We start from the raw sequence: 23,169 nt of genomic DNA on the forward strand, positions 1-23,169 counted from the left end.
TATGGGAGATGGCCTTTCTGTAATACGGAACTTTCTGCATAACGGGTTTCTGGATAATGATCCCATACCTGTTTTTTGATTTTTTTTCTTCTACGAACAATTAAATAAGCAAAAGGTGTGCAGGGATGCAACGATTTAGCTGAATACCGTACCAAATCATAATCCTAAAATAGATAAAGACTTAAATTTTAAAGTCACACAACAATAAAACGTTTGAATCCAATTTGGCTAAACGTGCAGCTTTGCCAAATCCCAATCCTGCAGTATAGTATACTATATAAAGAGATATAATAAAATAAACACATTTTCAAGTTCTATTGAACAATAGGTTTCAAGATAATCAATCCCATACCTGTATTAATAATTGAGCTGTTTATTTATAAAGATTTCAATTTAATCTCATACAAAAAGGGTGACATTTGTCATAAATTAAATTACATATGTATAAGCTCCGGGTACACTTTTGCATGCATGGGTGACAATGAATAATATTTTATTTTACATTACAATGGACTTGGTGAAGTATATGGGAAGAAACCAATTCAAGCCTAGAAAGCATTGCTGGTAAGAATTTACCTAACTTGGGCAGTTTTATTTGCTAAGGTGATTTCTCCACAGGTTTGCTATACTTGTGTGGATGTTTTTATTTACTGGCTAATAAGACGCCGGAGAGTGTATTTGCCAGATTAGTCATGTCTACTGCACGTTTTTCCTTTCTCATGGGAAGGAAGGATGGGGTGAAAGTATCCTTTTTATTTAAAAATGGTGGATGGAGTTACCCCTGTGAAAAACAACAATTATGAATAGTCTAGTCAGGGGTCTACAAACTCTCCAGGGGAAAATTCACCAATCTGCGAATTTTCACCAGCGTCGGCTTCACACACCTCGCACCACTTTGCCAGGCGCAAATGCGCTATGTCTTCGCCAATTCACTAATATGCAAAGTTTCATTTATTCATTTTATTAATACATAACAATGCATAACATCAATACAAATGTAAGCGTGAATAGTTCATCCATAACATCCATTTATATAACATTACAACAGTTCCATTAGATAATAACAATAAGTAACCCAAACTTGTCTGCCTGAGCCCATTGTCAGTCTACCCCTTCCAAAGCAAGCCAGGATATCCTCCAGCCGCCCAATCCCTAGCTAAGAGGATCCCTGCCGCCTCTCCCGGGGCTTCCTATTGCCGCCCTTTAGTATTCCATCTGTTAACCGTGGTCACCCACCTTAAGGGGTTAAACCACCCAGTTGACCTGATCTGTCATCCCATAACAGATCACCTCCACGGCAGACTGACAAAAGACCCGCCTGTGCTGTGACAAATACCCCTATTCCCTTTTTACACCCATAATATTCTTACACCCCAAACCCCCAGGGCAATGCCTATCAAACAGCATTGACCAGTTAGAGTTGTTATTCCCAAGCTAACGGGAGGGTGGGTGGGAACCTTCTTCCTCGCTGCCCACATAAAATGGTGGCTAGCCCAGCCTACACAGTCTCCTTTTGTTTCCATCTCTCTGGCTTGTTGCTATGCCCCTTCCCCCCCTTTCCCTCCAACTTCTGCCTATCATCCGCTGGCATGCAGAGCTGGGTTATGCAGCCCCTCCTCTGACTTCGCTGCTATGGGGCTCTCATGACCCATGCATCCGCCTACACTCACTCCTCTGACTCATAATAACCAGTGACAAATATCATTATTTGGAATGATCATGGCCACAGCTTTTATTAATACATAACAATGCATAACATCAATACAAATGTAAGCGTAAATAGTTCATCCATAACATCCATTTATATAACATTACAACAATTCCATTAGATAATAACAATAAGTAACCCAAATTTGTCTGCCTGAGCCCATTGTCAGTCTACCCCTTCCAAAGCAAGCCAGGATATCCTCCAGCCGCCCAATCCCTAGCTAAGAGGATCCCTGCCGCCTCTCCCAGGGCTTCCTATTGCCGCCCTTTAGTACTCCATCTGTTAACCGTGGTCACCCACCTTAAGGGGTTACACCACCCAGTTGACTTGATCTGTCATCCCATAACAGATCACCTCCCCGGCAGACTGACAAAAGACTCGCCACTGTATGCCAAGCTGGACTCTTTCAGCTCAGCATACAATGCCATGCCCTCTATGCTAATGTAATGGCCTCATGTAACCTGAAATTAAATAGGTCCAGGCCTAAATCGTTTAAATGTACCTCATCCGGTAGAAAATAACCCCGATCTTTCTCGAGATCCATGTGCCTCACAATTATCCCTCCATTGCCCTGCACAAATTTTGAGACTACCCTGTTGATCTTAATCCTAGCCCTGTTTACGGCTTGATGTGAATGGGCCCCTCTCCAATGAGCTCTAGGGATGATCTCTGACCATATTAGCACCACCCCAGGGAAAAGGGTCCACAACCTGAGACAATCCCTCCTAATGTCTTTTATTAGGAACTTCATGGGACATTGCCCTACATCATTGCCCCCCGCATGTAAGACAATAATGTTAGGTGGGCCACATTCTTTTGCTTTTTGCACAACCAGGGGTACGATTTCCTCCCACTTAAGCCCCCTCCTGCTGATCCACCTGCAACTGCACCTGCGTTTGTTGAAAACCCAACTGGCCATCCGCACGATGAAACGTATCCCGTTGCGCTGCCCAATGTATGTATGAATGTCCCAGAAGCCACGCCTTGCAGGGCCGGGTACCTGAAAGAGATACAACCATTTTATTTTTAACGTTCAACTCTACTTCGTCTAATATAAGAACGGAACTTTTTAGACTCCCATCTACCAATCCGTCTAATGATTGCTTCGTCCAAACCCCATCTGGCTGCTTCTGTGGCAGCCCCTATTCTAAATGAATGACTCCCGTATTCGGCCGCCGCTAGTTTTAAACCTTCCAGGGACCTCCTCAGCAACGCTACAAATTGAAATTTAGATAAGGCCGAACCATCCTGGTGAATAAGAAAAATGCCCACTTGTTCCTTCCTGACCCTGCAGTATTCATCAAAACATTTTACTGGGCAGGCATCAAATCCCTCTACCCCATGCTGCTCCACCATAAAACCTTTCCCGCTTTTGTCAGTTTTCGCCTCTCGAATCCTAATCAACAAACTCTGCTCTTCCCTCTTTATGTCCTCTCGCAAAACCCCCCCTGCTCCTGCCCTGTTTGGACTCACCAACTCGGATATTCTAAATACCCCAAAGAAAGCCCAGGAAAAAGCCAATCTGAATAACAACAGTTCAAATGGTGAATGTGTAATGCAACTCAGTTGACTAAATATTCCCTTCAAAATGTTCAAGGTGATGGGCCTAATGTCTGTTGACCTCCTTCCCTTCTTGAACTCCTTAAACGCTTGTTTGATAGCAAAATCTTTTGTGACATCCGTCCAGCCCCGTAATTTGAACAGAAAAGCCAAAGCTGACTTCCTTTCAATCACGCTGACGGACACGTTACTGTCCTCATCTTCCTCCTTCCTTTGACAGTTGCCACGCCAGCCTGTCATCACTGTTGTCCAACACCCCCATGTCTTGCTCTAATCGAGCCCAGTCACACCATACTTTATTGTAGCTGCTCCAGGTGCTTGGGGCTAAGGACCTTCGTACCCAATCCATCATACCTGATGCACCAGCTCCCAAATTCGGTCTGGGCATCGCTCTCCCTCCTGTTCTGCCTCGGGCGCCAGCCCCCTGAATCTGATCCACTATGAGCGAGACAAAGCATCAGCAATTTCATTAACTTCACCTGGTATGTGCTTTGCCCTAAAATGTATATTGTGTTGCAAGCACCGCAGCACCATGTGTCGCAGAAGAGCTAGCACTGGGCGAGAAGAGGAAGTCAAGTTATTGACCGCTGCCACAGCTGCTGTATTGTTCGACCGAAACAGCACAGATCTGTTCGCCAACAATCGGCCTCACAGCTCTACTGCCACCACAATTGGAAAAAGCACCAAAAAAGCCAAATTGCCAGTAAGTTTACAGTTTGTCCATTCCAACGGCCATTGTCCCGCACACCATTTCCCTTGAAAATATGCCCCAAAGCCAATTGACCCTGAATAGGGCAATTTCCGAATTTTCGACTGTGGTCCCCAGCCAATAAGCCTTCCCATTGAAATCTCTGAGAAAATCGCTCCAGACCGCTAAGTCTGCTTTGTGCCCGAATTGAGCCTAATGAAGTGGTGTGGTTGTGTAACACCTGCTGTCGCCAAGGCCAACCCTCTGGAAAAAACCCTTCCCATGGGAATAATTCGGCAAGCAAAGTTCAATTTACCCAATAGGGACTGGAGCTGTCTTAAGCTGGCCATAGATGTTGAGATTTTTAAAAGATCAGATCCTGATCGTGAGACCAATATCTTCTCAGAACGATCGTACGATCGTACGAATTTACCATCAACTAAAAAGACCAATTTGGCAGGAAAACAAAGGGGAGCTGCCTGCTTGGCCCTGCAAACATAGAGAGATTGCACTGGGGCCGACAAAGATTTTTTGACCTGGCCGATCAATTTCCCGACAGATGTCGGCCGAAAAATCGTAAGATGTACGATCGTTCGAATACCACTAACCGCACGATAATTTCGAAGGATTGGTCGGACTTCCCTAAAATCAGTCGTTCGGCAAGAAGAATCGTCGCGTCTATGGGGACCTTTAGTGTTATCTTTTTTGCCCTCCTTGCATATCCTATGTCCTCCGCCAGTACGGACACCTTATCCTCTGGTAACCTACATTCCTGCCGCATGGTGTCGATCTCTATTCCCAAAAATTTTAGACATGTCGTTGGCCCTTCTGTTTTTTCCTCTGCTAGAAGGACCCCAAAATGTACTGCCACGACCTGCCTTAGTGCGCACCACCCACTCCAGAAATGTACTGAAGGCTTCAAAGTATGCGCAGGAAATTGAGCACCCCATGGGAAGACTCCTGTCAACATAATAGTGTCCCTCGAACTGGCACCCCAACCTATGCAGTGACTCGGGATGCACCGGCAATAGCCGGAAGGCAGATTCCACATCGACCTTAGTCAACAATGCCCCTTTACCCGCTTGCCTTGCCAGCTGCACTGCTTCGTCAAATGATGTATAAGACACTCGTACCAAACCCTTATCAATTTCATTGTTCACTGAACCTCCCTTCGGGTAAGAGAGATGGTGTATCAGCCTAAACTTTCCCGCCTCTTTCTTGGGCACCAGCCCCAATGGGGATGTCCTAAGGTTTCGGTAAAGGGGGTTCTTTAAAGGGGCCTGCCATGCGTCCCAAATCCACTTCCTTTCTCAGTTTTTCCATCACTAACGCTGGGTTCTCCAGGGCTGATTTTAAGTTTTTGCTGGCACCCCCCTTTTTTTCCGTCCCCCCGGGAATCTGATAAACCATCGGAAAACCCCCCTCGTAGTAAATCTGCTTTTTTACGATCTGGATATTTATTTAGTCAAGAGAGCTTCGCCTCTATTCTCACTGGCGTCCAGCCCTTTTCCAGGACCCCTCCTGAAATCGCTCCCTTCTCTTTTTCCTTTCTTAAAGCATCTGCTAAGTGGATGGTTCCCTGCACACAGGGAACATTCATGCCGGAAACGACAACATGTTCCTTTTTTGTGCGCTCTAGCAGGGCTGGAAGGTTGCCCGCTGCAGCTGCCCTGAAAGGGCTGCTGCCCTGATGTTCACTGCGTGCTGTAACCTTGATAGCCCTTATTGTTCATTAACCTCATCCACAAACCAATGTCTCTGTGATCCCAATTTAGATCCTGCCTAATCGACATTCTCTGTCTGAACTGCTCATCATACCGGAGCCAGACGAGGCCCGCGTACACTTGATTTGCTTCCCAAATGTTATCCAAGTAACAGAACAATGCCGAACACTGTTCGGGATGTTTTTTTCCCACTATGCTAGCTAATATCGAGAACTCCTGCAACCAGTTCCTGAATGTCCTAGGGATAAGTCTAAAGCGCCTCCTGTCCTCATCTTCCTCCTTCCTATGCTCCTTGCCTTTTTCAAATTTGTCAATGTTAAACCTTTCCAGGGGCAGTAACGTGAAAATGTCTACATACTCGCGTTTCCATATTTTTTCCGGCACCTCTGGTTTTAAGTGCGCCCCCATAGGACCCTCAAAGCAAATGTACGCATGCCCCTTTGATGCATCGGACATAGGTATTGGCTTGTCCCCTGTTTTTGTTGTTGTTGCCTCCGTTGCTCCCTTTGCCCCTGTTGAGGCTGTCATGTTATTCCCTCCAGAGCCCGCCACCTGGCCTTTTCCTTCCCAATGACCTAACAGCTGACGTAGCCCTGCCATGAAACCTGCCAAAGACTCCCCCCCTAAATGGGAAGTGCCTGGAAAAGCATTGTCTATGTTTGCCCCTTGCCCCGTGAGCATACCTTGTCCTGTGGTATTGATGGTATCAGTCCCTGCTGCAGTGTCTGTGCCATTGTCTCGAGCTGTCTGTGGTTGCTGCACATCTCCATCTCTTCTTCTGTTGACCTGAGGTAAAACAAGTGGGGGGGTACACCTTGGCTTACAGCGCTAAGAGCAGGGCCGGACTGGGAGTAAAAAGCAGCCCTGGCAAAAAAAATCAAAGCAGCCCACATAGAAATGCATGCTGGTCTTTTATTTACACACGATTATATATATATATATATATATATATATATATATATATATATATATATATATTTTATATATTATATTATAAGTCATAAACAAATGCAAAAGGAGTACATTTTAGTTTCTGGGCTTGCGCTAAAGGAGAACTAATAATGCATCCTATAAGATACATACCAATGGGCATTTAAATTTATATTTGCTTATCATTTACAGTAGGGGGTACATTATCCCTTATAATACATGAGTCATAATCAGAGTTCCCTGTATAACTCAGCCTGCAGCTTTGTGCCTTTATATGGTCACAGAACAACCCCTCAGTGACTTCTAATATCCTTATCATTTACAGTAGGGGGTACATTATCCCTTATAATACATGAGTGATAACTCAGCCTGTAGCAGTTCTAGAGTTGCCAACTGACATTCCACAGGGACTCCAGTGCCTGTCTCTCTCCTGCTAACTGTTGCTGTAACCCTGCCTTTGTACTCTATCTATCTCTTCCCCTTCATTTTTCCACCCTTCAGCATTTAGTTTTTCTTTATTCCAGCTTTCTCTCCGTTCATTCCTTATTCTGCTTCCCCATCTTCACTCCTATTTAGTTTGGCCCTATTTTTTTCATTCGATCAGCCTCTCCTCCTTTTGCTCCTATTTTTTTTTTTCAATTGTATTTAAAAAAAATGGATAATTGAATGTTACTGTGGCAGGGAGCATTACATTCAGGGCTTCAGGCTCAGCACAGGCAGACCAGCAGTCAGCATACACAATATAATCCACACCTGTCCACAGCCTCAGTAACTACTGGGCAGACGTGGACCTGCTGGCTGCTGGTCTAAAGTAGTGTGTGCTGCAGTCTGTCTGTACTTACTGAGCTGATGCAGGAGACTGAGAGGCCCTGTGTATTCTGCTTCCACACCACTCCTGCAGGGCAGCGACAGCAGCAGAGAGCAGAGAGCAGAGACGAGTGGGAGGGGCGGGGCCACAGTTGGAGCTAGGACTGAGGAGCGGGGTCCTAGAGCTCGCCGGATGCGGTGAAAGTTCTAAATTAGTATTGCCGCGGCCCAATTAAACAAAATATAGTGCGGCCCCTCGGGCATTTGCCCGAAAAGTTACATTGCCAGTCCGGGCCTGGCTAAGAGTCACTGCTGCCCTTTCCCTACCCACCGCTGAGATGCTGGAACTTGCTGTCCCTGTCCCTCACTGGCTTGTTGCTATGCCCCTTACCCCCCCCCCCCTTTCCCTCCAACTTCTGCCTATCACCGGCTGGCATGCAGAGCTGGGTCATGCAGCCCCTCCTCTGAGTTCGCTGCTATGGGGCTCTCATGACTGCAGGGATGTCAAATACTAATAAGGGAGTAAAAAAAATTAGAATTAGATTTTCGAGATTTTTCATACTCTGGCCCTTTAAGAACTCAAATTCGACTATTCGCCACCTAAAATCTGCCGAATTGCTGTTCAAGTCAATGGGAGACGTCCAGGGATCAATTTTGAGTTGTTTGCAGCCTTCCAGACATTCGAGTTTTTTTCTGAGAAAAAAACGAAAAATAGATTTTTTTAAATTTGGATCAAATTCAATTCCAGTTTTCAGTTTGATTCTTTTATATATATATATATATAAAAGCAACAGAATTCTTAATGAATCAGATGAAAATTGAGTGTAGGACTAGCCAGATATGGGATGACTTTGACGTAGTTGGCCCGCTTAAATATATTGCAATATTTGGACAAACAATCCCTGTTTTGTTTAAAGGGTAAGGCATTTTTCAGTAGCAGTATGCACAAAATGTCTCTGTCTTAAATATATTGATAATGGGTTGAGTGCTGAGGACTCTTGTAATTGTATATATATATATATATATATATATATATATATATATATATATATATATAAAAATATATATATATATAAAACCACAGCCTAATTAAAGGAACATATTTAATTGTTTCCAGCTGTGAGACCACATAAATAAGCAATAAAGCAACATAAAAATGGATTTTACAAGCGTGGCAATAAAGATATGCTGGGTCCTTTAAACAATAGCAGCCACTGCTTAACCCTTTAACCGCCAAGCACGTACAGCGTACGTGCTGGCGGTTCAGGGCTCAGGCTGCCAAGAACGTACCTTGTACGTTCTCCTGCAGCTGAGCCCTTCTCTCTGCATTGGCGGCTTTTACCGCCTCTGCAGAGAGTCAGGAGGGTTGACAGCCCCCTGGGCAACGAGGCTGGGGGGCTGTCAAGTCGGATCTACGACACGATTGTCGCAGATCCAACTTCAAAGTGCCAAACGCTGCTGCAAAAGCGCTGCTGCTGCTCTCTTACCTCTCTCTGTCGCACATCCGCCCACAAACTTCCTGCTCTGCAGTGACTCAGCAAAAACGATGTCCTGGCTGCCTCCTTTGTTTGCAGTGATCCTCCTGCTACAAAAACGGTAAGTGCAAGTTTTTTACACACTTACCTGCACTTACACATACTTACAGTACCAGTAGCGTCACTAGAGGGGGCTGAGCCCTGGTGCGTGACGCGCAGCCAGGCCCCGCCCCCCTCCGTATGGCCGCATTTGTCAGTGGCACGTGAGCTGCCGGGGGGCCCTGAGGGGGTGCTGGCCCTGGCCCGCTCGCACCTCCTGCTCCCCCGGTAGTTCCGTCACTGTACAGTATATTTATACACTTAGACACACATTTTAGTAAAGATAGGTATTTTTTACTTTTTATTTTTTTATTTTAGCACACTTGGGGACAAATTCACTAAGAATCGAAGTTGCCCCAGGCGCAACTTCGCCGCACTTCACCAGGCGAATTTTCGCCAGCGCTCCGCAAATTCACTAAAATGCGAAGTTGCGCACAGGGGTAGCGAAAGGTTGCGGAGTTGCGCTAGCGTTGTTTCGCTATATAAAGCGAAGTTGCGCTAGCGAAGGCTAATTTGCATATGGCGCGAAATTCAAATTTCAATGGAGGAACACGTATCTGCACTACAAATGCCTAGAAAACCTTCAAATCTGCAAATAAAAATTTTATTTTGCCTTACACATGTGCCCACTGTCTAGGTAAGTTGCCATGAGTCAGGAAAAGTAGGGGGGAGGAAGGGGAGCCCCAAAAAATTTTCGATCTTTTTCAGCCTATCAGCCATCATGTAGAAAACACGCCAGCGTTTTTTGGGACTTAATAAAAATTTTAACTTTTTTTGAAACAATCCCTATCTACTCTATTGCGCTTCGCCAGGTCTGAGGTGGCGAAGGAAGTCTAGCGTAAAAGGTAGCGTTCGCTACACTGCGCAAGTTAGTGAATTTGCGTAGTTTCGTCGCTAGTGAAGATTCTCCTGGCGTAAGGTTGCGAAGTAACACTAGCGAAACTACGCCAGCGTTAGTGAATTTGCGCAGTACCGAAAATGCCAAACGCTAGCGAATTAACGCTAGCGTTCGGCGCTTCGCACCTTAGTGAATTTGCCCCTTGGTCTCTTTTGTACACTTATTTACACACTCAGACAACTTTTATTAGTGCACAAATATGTATACACAAAAACTCACAAACAGGTGTGTTTTTTTTTTACTTATTCATTGTACCGTTTGTTTTGCTTAAAAACATGTTATTTTGACAGCGTGACTATTGGATAATCGATTTCGGCCACTAATTACGCTGTCGGATCAATTATTTTGTTATTTCATTGATTTACGCTATTTTTGTGGTTTTATTGGAATTTTATCCCTGCATTATTGTTCCTTATGCATCTTTAGTATAGTTTTGCTGTTTGGTGCTTTGGTATAGAAATATTTATTTTACTTAGTTTGATTCACCAGAATATATGCTTTCCAAAAATATATAGTTTTCTGGGGGTCTTTGTACAGTTTGGGGGTCTTACAGCACATAACGCACAGTTGGGGGTGGGGCTCTCTTTTCTGCAGCTTAGTTGGCTAGCGTGAAAATTCATTTGCATGTTTTTCATTTGGGGTCTGTACACACCACAACCTTTGGTAAATCTATGCATATTGGGCATCAAACTATTCAGTAGACCTCTGACGTCCATATTTAGGGTGATTTTTCTTTATACGTAAAACATTGTGTGCGATAAATGCGGCAAACTGCAACAATTTTAGATTTTCGGAAATATTGTAAAAACCTCTACGTTTAGAAAAGCTTGGTAGTTTAGTGTAGAAAGATGTCTTTATCTTTGTTGGATTCGTCAGAATGTGTACTTTCCAAAAATATATGGTTTTGGGGGGTCTTTGCTGTTAGGAGGGTCTTGAGGCACATAATATGAAGTCAAGGGTCTATGTTCACAGAAGGTGAATCGGCAGTGGAGAAAAATCATATGCACTATTCTCATTTGAGGTCCGCACATGCCAGCTGCCTTGGTATATCAATGCATATTGGGCATCAAACGGTTCAATTGACCCTTGGCATCAGTATTTATGGTGTTTTACAATTGTATGTAAGAAATTAGGTGAGATAAAAGCGTAGAAAGACATGCATACCCAATTTGGATTCGCGGGAATCTGTACTTTCTGAAAATATATGGTTTTCTGGGGTGAACGTACTTTTTTCTACCTTTGCTTTCAGTTAGTCTTTACTATTAGGCAGACTTAACAAATCCACTTTCTTTTTAATAGTTATTTGGGTATGTTGTTTAAGATCTTTTTACACAGCGTCATAGAATTGGACTTGTCTCTTGGGAAAATGGGAAATATTCTTTACAGGATGTAATAATTGTTCCAACAAGTTTTGACTCATGAAAACAGGATGTAGAGATTTCTCTATAACAGTCTGAGCCACATGAACAACTTCATACATGTACATAAGGTGTCATAGGAGGCCACGAAAAGAAAAGGTCTAATATTTAGTCATTCTCTCAGATGCCAAATATTTGCTGAATATTGTAGTCATTAAATGAGAACCCCCCCACACACACACACAAAAAGCCCCCATTCACTGACCTGCCTTGTCCAAAGAGATGTTCTAGGGAAAGTGCTAGTCTTCAACTGTGCATGCACCTGCAAGTTCCATGTTGGTGAACCAATCCAAAGATACAGAACATGGGGGCAAATTCACTAAGATGCGAAGTTGCGCCAGGCGCAACTTCGCTGCACTTCGCCAGGCGTAGTTTCGCCAGGCCTCCGCAAATTCACTAAAATCCGAAGTTGCGCACAGAGGTAGCGTAAGGTTGCGAAGTTGCGCTAGCGTTGATTTGCTATATAAAGCGAAGTTACGCTAGCGAAGGCTAATTTGCATACGGCGCGAAATTCAAATTTCAATGGAGGAACACGTATCTGCACTACAAATGCCTAGAAAACCTTCAAATCAGCAAATAAAAATTTTATTTTGCCCTACACATGTGCCCACTGTCTAGGTAAGTTGCCATGAGTCAGGAAATGTAGGGGGGAGGAAGGGGAGCCCCAAAAAATTTTCGATCTTTTTCAGCCTATTAGCCATCATGTAGAAAACACGCCAGCGTTTTTTTGGGACTTAGAAAAAAAATTTACTTTTTTTTAAACAATCCCTATCTACTCTATTGCGCTTCGCCAGGTCTGAGGTGGCGAAGGAAGTCTAGCGTAAAAGGTAGCGTTCAGTACACTGCGCAAGTTAGTGAATTTGCATAGTTTCGTAGCTAGCAAAGATTCGCCTGGCGTAAGGTTGCGAAGTAACACTAGCGAAACTACGCCAGCGTTCGTTAGTGAATTTGCGCAGTAGCGAAAATGCCAAACGCTAGCGAATTAACGCTAGCGTTTGGCGCTTCGCGGCTTAGTGAATTTGCCCCATGGTGTCTGTAAACTCCTCTGTGCTACTCTATGTAATATAATCAGCGGTGGAGGGCAGTGGATGGAAGCATTTGTTCATGGGGGTTTTGTTCTCCTTTAAAAAATATGATGTTAAAGTAACGGTATGTGTACAATAAAATATTATTCCAATAGATTACAAGGAAATAGTCATGATGAACATATTAACACATGCAATGAAAAAATAATATATTGTTAGGCTAAAAATAGCGCCTTTTAAATAAACTTCTCTGCATTGGACATTAGTTTATTGAATGCTATAAGTACATGGTATGTTAAGTCTAATTTATGTATAATATGTAATGATACCGTTCTCATTTACGCAAAAACGTAACTAGAGGGGGGCGGGCCCTGGTGCAGGACGCGCAGCCGGGCCCCCTGCCCCCCTCCGTATGCAATTTCCTGGTCAGATTCCAGTGGGGCGCGAGCTGCCGGGGGGCCCAGAGGGGGTGCGGACCCTGGCCCAATAGCACCCCCAGTAGTTACGTCACTGCATTTAGTTAGGTAGGCCAGGCATGATAAGCATGAGCTCTATAAATGCTATATACCTGTATATGATATCATCTTGACCAAAAGGACAGTGTTGGGGGATTATTTATCAAAATCAGAATTTTTCTGATTATTTAATTAAAGTCTGATAAAATCGAGCAAAACCCCAAATCATATGGATTTTTCCTGAATCGCTAAATTTTTGCCCGAATTTTTTCCGTTTAGTCAGATTTTTGGGCTAATTCCAGTGCAGACCGCAGAAACTTTCAAATAGGATAGGGACCTCTCCCATTGACTTATATACAACCTCGGCAGGTCTGAGATCCAAAAAAGGGTCGGGGAAGCTCTATGCTTGAACATTCCCATCAGTGCCATGGCACTTGTTTCCAAACGGCATGTGATTTGCCTAGAAGCTGTTTTGCATACCTCAGACATTTGTGATCCTTATGACTTTTCCATGAGGATCATGATTGTGCAAGCAACACTGCACCTTGGAATGGTGCAACACCAATCCCGTGCTTTGCAGACACATGAGGGTTAATTTTTGCATTTCTAGCCAGAATACAAGCATTTCTCTCTAAACATTTTCTTAATGTTTCAGATCTTGCCTATTTTTATTTGGATTTACATCCACTTCAATGTTGGGGTTGAGGATAACCGAGAAAAGGCCATTTTTGTCATTATTTACAATATCTTCTCTAGGTATGGATTCCATCAGGAGCAAGTACAAGGTTGTTTGAAGTAAAAGAGGGGATTTGGTAAAGTGTTTTCTCTGTGAAAAGAGAATGCTCGCAGCCAGTTATGATAATACATTTCAGAAATGGAGTTAAATTGAAAAAGATGAATTTGAACTGCAAATATTAACAACGGAAGCCATCTACTAACGTAAACATTAAAGGCTGCAAGATTATATATTAAGTTATTCCTATACAGGATTGTATCTTCATAAACAGCATAAATATTATATTATTAAATGTCAGCATAATAATTTTATTATAAATAATACATGAATAAACTTAAAATAGTATTAATATCCCTTTAACAAAGGCCATCTCCCATAGAGTCAACAAATATGCTCATCATTTAAACAACTAATTTGAATATATCTCTTGGTAATAATAAAACAGTAACTTTTGCTTGATCCTAACTAAACTTCATATTGGTGGCAAATGAATCCTATTTAGTTTAATTCATGTTTAAAGGAACAGTGACACCAAAAAATGAAAGTGTTTTAAAGGAATGGCAATGTTATGTATTGTTGCCCTGCACTGGTAAAACTGGTGTATTTGCTTCAGAAACTCTACTATAATTTATATAAACAAGATGCCGTGTCGCCATGGGGGCAAGCCATTCCATGCTTGTATGAGAATATTTTATAAAATGCTGTTACACAGGTGTAACATTTTGATTAACTAAAATTCTAATGTTTTTTATTTTTAGAATTTGAGAAGATGATCTGTGTGTACAGTATTTACTACTCTTCAGTAAGAATATACATTAAAGTTGAAGAAAAGGCACCCCAAGTCATTATATATACTTGCTGGAAGAATCCCGGGCCGGTGCAAATAAGTGCACCAGGGTGTCAGGTATCATATCCTGTATGCCGAAAAATCATAAAAATTATAAAAAAAAAAACACTGGCGTTTTTTCAATATTTTAAAGCAGGATTGTCTTTAAAAGTTGTTACTATTAAAAAATAGGCCTGGCCATTGACCATGCCTCCTGTTCCTCGTTCTACTACTACATCTTTGGTTCCCTAGCCTGGCCAGACCTCTCTCCCTGGTCCTCTCACATTAAGACCTGGCTGCATCTGAGTAGCGGAGGGCTGTTATAGGCAGAAGAGTGAGCCGTGACTGGGACCTTGGAGTTTGTTCTTGGTTTTGGGATACCATACATTACATGGGCACTTACCTATGGCAACCAATCATGAATCAATTATTTCCTTGGGGTAACAGTAATGTATGGTACTTCTGCAAGGTAGCAGCCAATATGTGTTTGGAGTAGTCCCATTTAATATTAATTCCAGTTTTGACCTTCCTGTTTGTTCTGCCAACATATGTTAGTCCCCAAGTGCAGGTCATTAAGCATATGATGTTATTGAATCAAAAGTCATGTTTTCCCTGTATATTGCATATTTGGAATCCCTATCTTTGGCAAGATTAATATGTACTATCAATATATCTAGATTGAAGAAATTGAGTTTAAGGGGAATATGATCACAACACTTATCATCCTAACAAAAAGAATACTGGAAATGGGAGTAATAAAATAGGATTTCCTCCAATCCACATTTTCTCATCGACAATAAAGGGCATAAAGCTCAATGAAGCATTACAAGTAAACTGAGATTATGGCAGTGGATTCCACGTTTTAATATTCAAGAATTCAAAAGGTAAAATAAATTTGAAATTTAAAGATATCACTCTTGATAAGCATTTTATAAGATATACTGTATGAGCACATGAGAAAAGAAAGGATTACTAAAAATAGCGCTTCGTACAAAGTTGATCCAGGGACTGATCCAATTGCCATCTTGCAGTCAGTAAGGAATTTTACCCCCTATAAAGCCAATTGCAGAGGCTTAAAATAGGGTTTTTTGTGTTATTCTGGGTCGGTGGACATGTGTTTTTTAGCCTAAGAGAATGGCAGAGAAGCAAAGCAAAATTTCTTAATATTTAGTAACTTAGCTACATTGTTTATTTAGACAATATGTACAGATGAAGCCACTTGGATTTGTGAGTTAAATGCGTCATGACTCAGAGTTAATTGAAGAAACTGTGTTATCTAAAGTTATCTTAACTCATTTAATGCATTTAACCTTTTCATTAGCATACCAAAGCACCATTGTTCACCATTGGTGAATGCTTTAATTAGATGGGATGTTGTGTCACAGTTTTCTGTGTTAAATGAGATAAATGGGATATCTGTGTTTAGTTATTCTGTGTCAAACAGACAAACCAAAGTGGCTGCATCTGTACTTTATAGGTTTGAGGTTGATTCTCCTATCTCTGATCTCTTATAAGCGTAGGTTTTGATTTTCTGCATATATTATATAGATGCATCAGGAAATATATTCCCCTACCCACCATCTCCCAAAATACATACGGTTTAGCTTATGAGAAGGGATGTTTAGACCTGTTATTGGGACTGTAGTTTATTGAAGTAAAAATGACTGAACTGTTTTGTGTGAATAATTCATTAACTATTTCCTTATTTCCGGTGATATGAGAAAACACATTTTACTGTACTGCTTTTAGAGTGGAGATGTTGTCACTTCCATGTTGTGGCATTAAAACTGAAGTAACGTGATTCTTTGGGAGTAATGCTGGCCATAGATGCAAAGATATGATCGTACGAATCTTCAATTCATACGATTTTGGCCCGTGTAGAGTGCCACGACATTTTTCGTGCTATGGCGATCGGTCGTTCAGTCGATCAGACAGGATATATATATATATATAAACACTTTAATCACTTCTAAGTGCTGATCCATTACTACTGCATATTATTAACATTGATCGTGCACCTCTACTCTACTGGAGATTTGAACACTTGAAAATCTAGTCTGCTGGTCCATTTTGAAGGCTATATATATATATATATATATATATATATATATATATATATATATATATATATATATATATATATATATATATAGCCTTCAAAATGGACCAGCAGACTAGATTTTCAAGTGTTCAAATTAGTTTTAAGGCCCCAATGTGGGCCGAAACGTTGGATACACGAGTGATATGAAAATAAAACTAATTTGAACACTTGAAAATCTGGTGTGCTGGTCCATTTTTAAGGCTACATATTTCTCAGACCGTAGCACCCACAGATATAATAACGGAAAGAGTGCAGGTACTGTCTGAAAATTTATATATATATATATCTATATATATATATTGTATATATTATATATATATAATACACAAAAGCCATGAATATCCTGTAAATTATATCCTTATAAACGGTGAGTTCTGATGTCATCAGTTCTAAACGGTGAGTTCTGATGTCATTTCTGTCACATGACTGACTAAAACTTGTGTATTATAATAAATAAAGTACCCCCAGTTGCAAAATATGAGGATATTAGAAGTTACCTCGGAGTTCCATGACCTGTATAAAAACACTCGGCCTTCGGCCTCGTGTTTTTATATGGTCATGAAACTCCTCGGTAACTTATAATATCCTTATATTTTACAAGAGGGGGTACTTTATTCACTATATATATATATATATATATATATATATATATATATATATATATATATATATATATATTTATAACAAACAAGGGAAAGTTGTGCTCACCACTATTTTTTAAAACCATTAGGCGGGGGTGCAATGAGGGTGTGACCACAAAATACATATAGTCAACTACACGAGGTCCTCTGCACTCAACCCATTATCAATATATTTAAGACAGAGACATTTTGTGCATACTGCTACTAAAAAATGCCTTACCCTTTAAACAACACAGGGATTGTTTGTCCATATATTGCAATATATTTAAGCTGGCCAACTACGTCAAAGTCATCCCATATCTGGCCAGTCCTACGCTTAATTTTCATCTGATTCATTAAGAATTCAATTGCTTAATTATACATTTTCCAAAGGGACTAAGTTTTACCTGCAACTTACTAGCTGCTTTCAAAGTAAAACTCCCAAACTTGGCTGCCCTTTTATTAGACACCAGTGGGATCATCTGACTATAGCTGGGAAGGGTGGGAGCTACAACATGGAGCTGGTCACTGCTCCTGTATAACTATAACAAACAAGGGAAAGTTGTGCTCACCACTATTTTTTAAAACCATTAGGTGGGGGTGCAATGAGGGTGTGACCACAAAATATATATATATATAATATCTCTGCATGTATTGCGATCTGACAATATCAGAGGGAGACTGTCACCTGCTTTACTCGGACCTATCTTTCGTACGATTTCTGTCAGGGAGAACATCGTCTGATCTGTTCTTTTACGACTTTATTTGATCTGAATGGTTAGTGGCAGGTTGGGAGATGGCACTGAACATCATTCGTCCGACGTGAAGGTAAATCTGCATGTCTATGGCCACCTTTAACTCTGCTGTGCTATTTGATGCAACCCACAGTGCGAACTGTGGAATTACCACCTCATTCTTGGTAGCCAGAGCTCCAGTGTTCACCAAGTGTCAATAGGCAAATTTAACTACAGTTAAGCAGAAGAGGAAGGGTAAAAATATACTCAACAACACCAATTAGGACCGCTTCAACTCACCACCACTTCGCTGCTTCCCTTTGAGGTCGGGTGCTCAGTCCGCAGTGTCCCCACTGCCACAAATGTATACACCAACAGATGAACGGCACTCCGATAAAAAACAGGCTTTTTATTACTGGGCAATGTGGAAATACATAGGCCTTACGCGTTTCGGGAACACCTTCCCTTAATCATTATACTGCTTTTGTAATTGACCCTTCCAGTTTGAGATGCCCATCACCTTTCCAGACCAAATGGAAAATATACAGTATATAACTGAACTAGCTTCTATGCTCATACAAACTGTCCCTTCTATACTGCTAGTGCTTGCTAAATATGTTAATGGAAAATAATCAATAATTTCAGTACAGTTAATATTCCATCCTTGAATCATGCAGGAATGATTCTTGCTGTAGAACTGCTCATACAGCTATGGGGTTCATTATCTGGAAACACACTATCCAAAAGGTTCCTAATTACGGGAAGGCTATCTCCCATAGACTCCATTTTATCCAAATAATCCATGTTTTTATAAACGATTTAATTTTTCTCTGTAACAATAAAACAGTACCTTGTACTTGATCCAAATTAAGATATAATTAATTCTTATTGGAACCAGAGTCAGTCAATTGGGTTTATTTCATGTATAAAAATTTTTTTAGTAGATTTAAGGTATGAAGATTTAAATTAAGAAAAATCTATTATCCGGAAACCACAGGTCCCAAGCATTCTGGATAACAGGTCTCATACCTGTATTAGTGTCCAGTATTTGCTTTCTCCATATCTATGAAATACTTCATGAGCAAGATGAAGTGAGCCCACGTGGAAGGGCTTTGACAATAATACATTGGTGATGCTCAATAAAATTTGGTGACATTCTGATACTAATCGTGCTGCTTTTTGAACTGCCATGCAGCAATAATAATTTACTAATCAGCCTCAGCCTTTGATTGAGCATTTATATTATATACATATTCAATATATTGTGCATTGGTCCCTAAGCTCAGTAAGTGACGGCAGCACAAATCATGTACATTAAATCAGCAGAATCGAAGATGGGGAGCTACATGGGATTTTTTTGGAGACACAGATCTTCCCTGCTAAAGGGATGTGGTTGCCTTGTGCTGGTGTAAGTTTCTATATAGTATATATCATTAATAATAATATCAATATACCTCAACCCACTTACTAGGGTTTCTGGTTCTTTTGAGCAAGCAGACAATGAATCCACACCAATGAGCGTATAGTAAAGTGATGTATTGTAAAATAAATCAATTGATTGTTCTACATAAATGATTACACTTAGACTAAACAAAAATTACAATATTTACAGTTACACATTACACAAGTCTACATAGTTGTTACCAAAAAGGCAGGGGAATAGAGTTCGGCTTCATCTCTGCCTTCCCCTCTGGTCTTCATTCCTCACATGTCTTGTCCAAGGCTCCTCTGGCTTCTCCAGCTCTCTAGCTGCCTCCTCTCAGCTGCCCAGCTCCCTCTCTCCTGCCCAGCCCTTCACATGTCTGCTCGTGTTCTTTTATCCTGGGTTCTCACCTGCCCCCATAGAAACCTTCCCAACTGCCAAGATGCTGTGATAAACCCCCAACTTGCCTACATCCTGTTGAGCAAGTTTTCTCGCATACAAAATCAGTTTTATGGTCCCCACAGCAGACATAGACCTTAGTAGTCACAGGAAAACCTTTGTTATGATAATCAGGGCTTCATGTAAGTTCCCTGAACAACCGCTTTCATATTAAATAACAAATCAAGATGGCAATTTCTTACAAATCCCCACCTAGAGGGCGAAGGACTTCACAAGGAAAGAGCCCTCTAAATTAACAAAAAGCATAACATTGCCAATGCAGGGACACCCATTAATGCACTGTTACTGTATGTATTGGAACTGAAAGTGATAGGATTATTGAGACCTAAATGATGTAACACTCACAAATATTTTAAATTTGGGGTACTGTGAGATGAATTTTAACCTAATTACATAAACACTCACAGTTGTTCATATTCATAATCTATAACCCTTCAGCCAGTTATGAGCCCACACCCCAACTTTTAGAGGTTTAATATCCAGCTTATTGCGCTGCTTTGTCTGTGCCCCACTTATCACCTGACCCTGCTCCACCCAGGTCTGGGCTGGATCCCATTTTAGGCCTCTACTTTTAACAAACCATGGTCTTTGCACTTTGGTGTTTGCAACACCCAACACATTCCTGCTTACCACAGTTTTCATATTAAAGAGACCACACAGGGAAAACATTTTATTATTTTAGGGTAGGGTGTAAATGTCTGCGACACATTTTATTAATCAGCATAGCTGGAAAGAGAACCTCAATTCAGTGATAGGTGTGTATGTAATGCCAATACTGGCCTCAGGAAATTCAAAAGATACACTACACTAAAGTGTGCAGCACTATCTTGGCCAAATCACTAGTGAGATGTTTCTCACCTTTGTCTCAGTATTTCCATATCAGTTTCATGCCTGATTATCACAACCCAACAAAACAGAAATTAGCATTATTATCAGAAGACAGATCATTTGGGACAGAACACCCACAAGAGTTATTTAACAACAAAAGAACAACACAAGAAGTAAACTGCTGTCTCTCGCAGATCTGTTATGTAAATAACCCCATGCATATCAATGTAAGACACTTGTACATTTGCTGAAGGCTCTAGTAACTTTTAACATGTAGACTGTATATTGGAGTGTTTTTTTTTTTTTTTTTTTTCTTTCTTTTTTTTTTTTTTGAACACTCCACCTTGAGAACTGCAAATAATTATAAACTACAAACAATGACATACAAACTTTGAAAAAGAAATCAAAAGAAAAAAAAATATAGAGTGAATACTGCTTTGATTAAGAAACACATACTGATGTTATCAAGCAGCATGCAGTCTATGTAAAAAAATGTTCATTACCTGTTGCTGCTGAAACAAGAGTAAAACAAAAATGTCACTCAGGCAAAAATACACCAAAAATAAAATTCAAAATATGCCTCAGTGCTTTTTACTCTTCTTTAGACTAAAGCAGCAACCATTTCAAAACTCCACAGTGCAGGCAATTCTAACTATTAAAAACAAAAATATTTTAGAATTTGGTAAACCTGACTGTACCATATCAATTTAGAGGCTTTTCCTTAAGTACAAAAAGTAAAAAAAAAACAAATAGATAAGGTCCTCTATAACTCTTTTTTTCCTGAGATAAAAGGGGGAAGGGAATTGTTTGGAAATTCTTCTTTTTGTGATCTGCCATCCTGTTACCTGGAAAACAAACTCATAGAAGACATTAGCACCGATTTACATCATCTTTTGTTCTTTTCATTTGAGAAATCTCTATCTTGAGACTCTCCAATTCATTGTTAAATTTTCCCCATACATTTTTCAGACTTGAGTTCTCTTCACTCAGCCTTTCATTTTGAGTTTTAAGAACATGGTAGGGAATCCATGTATTCCAACTCTTGCTTTTATTTTGGAATCCCCACCTAGAGGACTTCCAACTTCCATTTCCATTGTAAACATTCTTATGATTGTTTGTGTTGTAAAACTGCATGGTACAATTTCTTGCTATGTGCCCAACTCTGGAACATGCATAGCATCTAAACACTTTCTTTTGTGTACATTTTTTATCTGTACCGTACACACTTTGTTTCTCAGGGTGGGTAGCCTTTATGGCAAACACCCTTTCACAGCCAGGCTGCTTCCTGGGTTGAACAGGTTTGTAAAACTGTACTTTACGAACGTCCTGCTTTTGTCCCACAGTCCTATTTTCTGTACATTTCAGTGTCACTATAGGAGGCTTGGCCTGTCTACAACAATCCACATTTAGCATTTTACTTTTGACTGCTAATTCACAATTCATATTGCTGTCTTTTATGCATTTCACATCAGTTACATTTCTATCATTGTTCTCTACTTTAACTGCAGAAACTACACAATCTCTTGCTCCCAACTGAGCATTTAACTGTTTAAGCTCAGATTTGCAATTTGAATGATCAGCCCCTGCTTTTCTGAAGGTTGCAACCAAACTTTCTGCATCCCTCAGCCTTTGTTTGAGCTGCTCATTCTCTAAGCAAACCTGCTTGTACTCTGCAGTAGAGTGCTGGTTGCTAACTGTAATAGCAGCAGCATTTTCTACAGAAAATTTTAGAGAATCTACTAACAAATTTAAACAATGAACCTTTTCTTCAAGATTCCCTTTTTGCACAGATACAATTTTATACTGTTCTGCTATCCAACAGGCAGCATAAACCAGTGCACCTTTACCCTTTGATTTAGACAGAGATTTGTCATGAATTGCCCTGGCCACATAATCTTGAGCCTTAGCCCATGGATCTGGAGATCCCTGCATACATTTAACAATCTGTCCTGAGCATTTGACCATGGCCATCTTTTTAGCTAAAACCTCCATGATTATTTTAACAACAATTAAAACAACACAAAACAATCAATTAATTTACTACACAATATTACACACTCATAAATATGGATTAAATGCCATACATTGAACTCCTACACTGGATCGCCATTTGTAAGTTTCTATATAGTATATATCATTAATAATAATATCAATATACCTCAACCCACTTACTAGGGTTTCTGGTTCTTTTGAGCAAGCAGACAATGAATCCACACCAATGAGCGTATAGTAAAGTGATGTATTGTAAAATAAATCAATTGATTGTTCTACATAAATGATTACACTTAGACTAAACAAAAATTACAATATTTACAGTTACACATTACACAAGTCTACATAGTTGTTACCAAAAAGGCAGGGGAATAGAGTTCGGCTTCATCTCTGCCTTCCCCTCTGGTCTTCATTCCTCACATGTCTTGTCCAAGGCTCCTCTGGCTTCTCCAGCTCTCTAGCTGCCTCCTCTCAGCTGCCCAGCTCCCTCTCTCCTGCCCAGCCCTTCACATGTCTGCTCGTGTTCTTTTATCCTGGGTTCTCACCTGCCCCCATAGAAACCTTCCCAACTGCCAAGATGCTGTGATAAACCCCCAACTTGCCTACATCCTGTTGAGCAAGTTTTCTCGCATACAAAATCAGTTTTATGGTCCCCACAGCAGA

The 23,169-nt window shown here is 40.8% G+C and overlaps 1 protein-coding gene across 6 annotated transcripts; it reads right to left on the reverse strand.

The window, feature by feature from the left end:
- Window positions 1-945: 945 nt before the first annotated feature.
- Window positions 946-23,153, reverse strand: LOC108700036. Of its 6 annotated transcripts, XM_041574382.1 has the most exons (5): window positions 22,863-23,153; window positions 8,905-9,002; window positions 8,018-8,110; window positions 6,364-6,466; window positions 946-2,708 (listed from the first exon to the last, which is right to left on the reverse strand). In XM_041574382.1, exons 2-5 carry the CDS (start codon window positions 8,919-8,921, stop codon window positions 2,142-2,144), a joined length of 780 nt encoding a protein of 259 aa, XP_041430316.1. In that variant the 5' UTR covers window positions 8,922-9,002; window positions 22,863-23,153; the 3' UTR covers window positions 946-2,141. The 6 variants fall into 6 exon arrangements, 5 of the variants coding, with proteins under 5 accessions (XP_041430316.1, XP_041430318.1, XP_041430317.1 ...); XM_041574384.1 differs by lacking the exon at window positions 8,018-8,110; XM_041574383.1 differs by lacking the exon at window positions 22,863-23,153 and having other exon boundaries at window positions 8,905-9,117.
- Window positions 23,154-23,169: the final 16 nt, after the last annotated feature.

The sequence above is a fragment of the Xenopus laevis genome, chromosome 8S (genome assembly GCF_017654675.1).
Source record: "Xenopus laevis strain J_2021 chromosome 8S, Xenopus_laevis_v10.1, whole genome shotgun sequence".
Lineage (NCBI taxonomy): Eukaryota > Metazoa > Chordata > Amphibia > Anura > Pipidae > Xenopus > Xenopus laevis.